This window comes from Corella eumyota, chromosome 3 (genome assembly GCF_963082875.1).
Source record: "Corella eumyota chromosome 3, kaCorEumy4.1, whole genome shotgun sequence".
NCBI classification, from domain to species: domain Eukaryota; kingdom Metazoa; phylum Chordata; class Ascidiacea; order Phlebobranchia; family Corellidae; genus Corella; species Corella eumyota.
Genome location: NC_137492.1, coordinates 1 through 4,878, shown reverse-complemented (window position 1 = coordinate 4,878; position 4,878 = coordinate 1). Strand labels below are relative to the sequence as shown.

General features: G+C 31.9%; 1 protein-coding gene across 1 annotated transcript; it reads right to left on the bottom strand.

The window, feature by feature from the left end:
* Positions 1-2,253: 2,253 nt before the first annotated feature.
* LOC145744918 (uncharacterized) lies at positions 2,254-4,806 on the bottom strand. The gene is made up of 2 exons (XM_082562887.1): positions 3,019-4,806; positions 2,254-2,907 (listed from the first exon to the last, which is right to left on the bottom strand). The coding sequence occupies exons 1-2, from the start codon at positions 4,804-4,806 to the stop codon at positions 2,254-2,256; spliced, it is 2,442 nt and encodes an 813-aa protein (XP_082419013.1).
* Positions 4,807-4,878: the final 72 nt, after the last annotated feature.

Sequence of the window (4,878 nt, the reverse complement as noted above, 5' to 3'; positions counted from 1 at the left end):
GCTTAACTGTGACTGAACACACCAATAGAATTTGACCATTCCAAAATACGGAGTCTATTATTGCAGTATGGCTTAACAACTCTGGTTGTAAGTTAAGGCCAAACGATGATCTGTGATGTCAAGATGAGGCGACAACTTAGTCTAATGTCAACTTTGGGGCATGTCAACTATGACAAGGGGTAGGTCTGCCAACCAACTATTTTTAATATTTTGGGTAATTTCTTTAATGTTTTGCAATTTTTTCATGTTTTGGTGTCGGTTCATTTCATTGTAGTGGTGTGTAGTATTTTAACTAGCCATCTGTTCAATATTTTGTCCAATTTTAAATTTATTTAAATTTAAAACATGATTAATTTGCATAAATGCTATTATAAGTAAATATAAAAAATGTTGATGTCATAATGGTGTAAACTCATTGATTAAGCTAAGAGCTATTTTTTAATGTAATATTTATATTTTGTAGAACTATTTGCAAAAGAAGACTGAAAAATAAACATTTTACTAAAAGGTATGTTCTGGTATATGGTTTTTTAACTGAAGAAATGCCATAATTTATTAAAATTGTCATTTTTTTGTAAAAAAAAATTTAAATCATTATAAAAACAATGGATTTTGGGTTTCACATTATGTTAAATATAATAATTCAGTCAAATTGTTTGTTTGTCACATAGAACACTTTACAGTTTAATCTATTACCAAAGGTCTTGTGTTTTTTATCTTTATCCTTGGCATGGAAAAGTCAATGACATTACTGAAACATAGAGTAACAACTGTTAGCCCTATCCGGTCTCGAGGTGCCTTGGGTATTTCGGGATATTATATTTGCCCCATAATAATTATGCTGATTAAGTGTTGACTCAGCAGAAGTTTATTACGCCCTACTCAAGGGCACTACAGCATGGGGGCATGAGAACGACCCTGAACCTCATGTAGTTAACATGTGTTCTGACCTCTGTACCATGCTGGCGGTTTAATTACTAATATTGTTTATTAATATAGATTCAAAAAACACATTTTGATGCTTAATGTGCTGATGTAGCAGTTATCCTGAATGTGATGATGCACAAAGTGTTATGTAAAAGTGATCCTAGTTTCTTACGTACCACAAGAGACACAACTACACCCTATTACTTTATTTCATCTGGGAAATAATAAAGGTAACAGAAACTAGATTACTACTTTGCTTAAAATACATCTTTTGTCATTATTTTAAGAAATAATATTTCACATGGTTTATTTTTCTGTGGTCTTCTAAATTATATAGTTATTCTAAAAACTAATACTATAAATGCTTTAGTCGTTGCCATTTTAACTTTTGTTATTCAGTAGTTATTTTTTTGCTGGCTAGTTACAGTTTACTAATTTGGATTAATATTTGCAATAAAGTGCGAATTTAATTGGCTTAAAATTCATAAAATGCATTACAAAAGTATGGCCATGTCGTATTTGCTGAGTCATCACAGTTTAGTAAATAAATACGTTTACGTTAATCAGGCAAACGGTTGGTTATTAAAATTTGCGACGTAAAATAACAAATGAATACCAAGATCGCGGTATTTCATGGCGCATTATTCATTAGGTTTGTTTATAGTTTTTGTCTGCTTATAGTAACTCTAATAAGGGCGGCTTTTTTGTTTGGTTTTTCTACTTAATTTTTTTATAAAAATCGACCTATCTTAATATTAAAGCTGACGTTAATTTCTTTGTGGCGAATATGTTTATGTTTACAAACTTAAATTTGGTAAAAGTTTTTAATTTTGGGTAAAATTACTGAAAAACCAGATTATTTATTTCTTATTACTTATTCAAATAGAATCTAAATAACATGCATTAATTAAATAACAAAATATATAAGGTTGCATGCACTAATAAAAATAGGTCTAACCTCTAGCAAGCACAAACTATAATGAACTAATTGTTAAACACAAAACACAAAAGAGAACCTAATAGAGAAAGGGAAAAAATCACTGAACCAAATAGAAGAGAACTACAATAGCATACATAAACAAAAGAATAACTTAACATTAAGTTACTACAAGAAAAACTTTTAATCTACAAAAGATAACACAAAATAAACATACAAAATATATTCTTAACAAACTCACTATTTTTTTTTTTTTTAAATAAAAGAAAGCATTCCCTTTTGTATCACTGAACTTAATAGCATGCCATGCACCCCATGCTTTGTCAAACAGTCAGCAAGTTGGTCTTTGGTATTAACCCACTTGATTTCGTTAACTTCTTTTCTTGCAATCATTTCTCGAAGTGATCCAACATCAATCGAAGTCTTTTATCAATAACACTTTTTGTGGAATATACAGCATCATATAATGAATGATTATCTGTAATTCCCACAATTGGTAATTTGTCAAACTTAACTTCTCCATAATATAATTCAGAAAACAAAGCATTTATAAATAATGCTGCTTCAATTCCATCTGAAAGAGCTAGGGTTTCTGCAGCCAGAGTACTTCTTGTAACACGCCGAATTCTTTTCGATTGCCAGCTCAACAGATTACAAGTATGGTCTTTACCAACAAGAAAAATCAAATAACCTCCTTGACTTCCTCCATTTCTTAGGTTTGCAAAAGCTGCATCTGTATACACCACAATTTTAAGATCTTTAGTATCTCCCAAATTCCTAAAGGTTAAAAACAGTTCTTTGGATTGAACCTTTCTTATAACTTTGTTGCAAGCAATTAAATCTTTGATTTTTGCATCTTCAAAATTAGTCGACAACATACAGACGTCAAAACTAACATCAGGTCTCGTCTGTCCACTTAACCATAGAAGTTGTCCTATCTTTGAACGCAATTCATCCCTTTCTGCTGATGTTATTGTGTCCTCATTTGTGGTTAAATGGTTTAAATTAATCTGTATTTGTTTGAGACTATCGACATATGATTTCTGTGTCAAAGTTATACCTTGGTTACTTTGAAAGATGTTTAAACCAATATATTTGAACTGATTTTTATTTTCCTCTCCAATTTTAAATGTTTGTCGTAAATTTTTTATTACAGTTTTTTCAAAATTTTCTGTTCCTGACCACAGAAAATCATCAACATAAACAGAAATCATTCCATATAACTGTTCTCCATTGTGCCAATAAAATAAAGCAGAATCCATTTTCGATATGTTGGCACCTGCTTCAAACATAAAGTTACGGACCTTATTGTACCAAGCCTTCGATGCATCAGCTAAACCATAAACACATTTTTGAAGCTTCCAAACAATGTCTTTGGGACAGTTTGACTCTATCGGTGGTTTCAGTAAAATCTCTCGTTCAACTAAATCACCTTGTAAAAATGCTGTTTTTATATCAATGCTTTTTACTTGCCAATTCTTTTGTAATGACAGGGAAATAATCATTCTTAGAGCATCTTTAGAGCAAGTAGGAGATTCCTTTATTAGTTTTTCCTTATTTAGTTCTTCAAAGCCTCTAGCCACAAGGCGAGCTTTTGCAATCTTTTGATCGTCTTTTTCTTTTATTGAACAAATCCAACGCACTGATATACAGTGTTGGCCTGTATGTTTTACTTCTTTATAAACACCATTTGCTTTCCAGCTATTCAATTCAGCTATTTTTGCATCATAAAATAAGTCACTGGACACTTCTTGGATCTCTTCAGTTTGTGTTTCAGACCTCATTACTTTAAAATTTTGGACCTTGTCAAAATTTATCCATGTATTTGTGTTTCTTAGATCTTCAGGTTCAATAAATTTAACATTATAAGCATTTTTGTATCGTCCAGTTGCTTTTCCTGCTCTATTTAGAATTGAAGCTGTACATTCTATTCCATGTTCATTATTAAATTGAACTGTTTGGCCGGTAAATAGCTTTAATTTTAGAGGTTGAATTGCTAAATGAGAAGGATCTTCTACTTGGTTAGGCTTTTCTAATTCTTCTTCAGATGACGATTCCTCGATTGGAATTTGTTTTTTAGAACAAGGCTTTGCAATAATATCATTATCATTTTGAGTCTTGGGTTGAATTCTTAAAGGAGTTATTTCTTCTTGATCATCTAAATCACTTTGACTTTCATTTACGCGCTGAACCCTACAGGTGTGTGCTTTTATGTATTGCCCACCATGTCTTATGAAAACAATAGGGCCATCTTGACCCAAAACATTTGCAGGACCTTTCCAAACATTAACATCCTCCCGCTTGTAGTACACTTTCTCTCCAATAAGAAAAGTTTCTCCATTTCTTCTTGTTTGTTTTCTTAATGCCCTTCTAATCTTCTCTGAAGATTCTGTTTCAATAAATGCCCTTCTGGCACTATGTAACGCTGATATGTGTGCACCTACTGTCATACTTTGTGTTTTACCCTCTAAAGCTGGAAGCTTGTCGTCAATAGTGGAGGGTAAATTACTATTTTGTCCAAAAACCAATTGATTCGCACTAAATCCATAACTATTAATCATTGCATTTTTAGCGCTTAATGACCACGCCAAAGCTATATCCCAATTACATTTAACATCACTTTTGGTCTTTAGTAAGGTTTCAGTCAAAACTGCATTGTGTCTTTCACAAAGTCCATTACTCCAAGGAGAATAAGACGGGGTTGTAAGAACAGAAATATTAAAATTTCCACACAAATCATGAAACTCTTCATTATTAAATTCTCTTCCATTATCACTCAAAACATTATGGGGAGCACCAAACAAACTAATCCAATGTTTCAGAAAGTTGTTAGCAATAACAGTGGAAGTCTTGTTGCGTATAATTACAGCATTACTATAACGTGTAAACATATCTATCATATGGAAAAACCATAAATTTGGTTCTAGCTCATGTAAGTCCATTGCTACTGTTTCGTTAAACTGTTGAGCCCATGGTAACCCCACAACAGGTCTCGGAACATTTTTCTTGTGTCT

What these genes read in the sequence shown, in the direction of transcription:
- LOC145744918 (XM_082562887.1), bottom strand. Translation starts at nt 4,806, where the DNA reads ATGGACTTACATGAGCTAGAACCAAATTTATGGTTTTTCCATATGATA. An exon ending in CAGAAAATTTTGAAAAAACT is followed by an intron (nt 2,908 to 3,018) that starts GTAATAAAAAAT and finishes ACTTTGACACAG; the next exon opens with AAATCATATGTCGATAGTCT.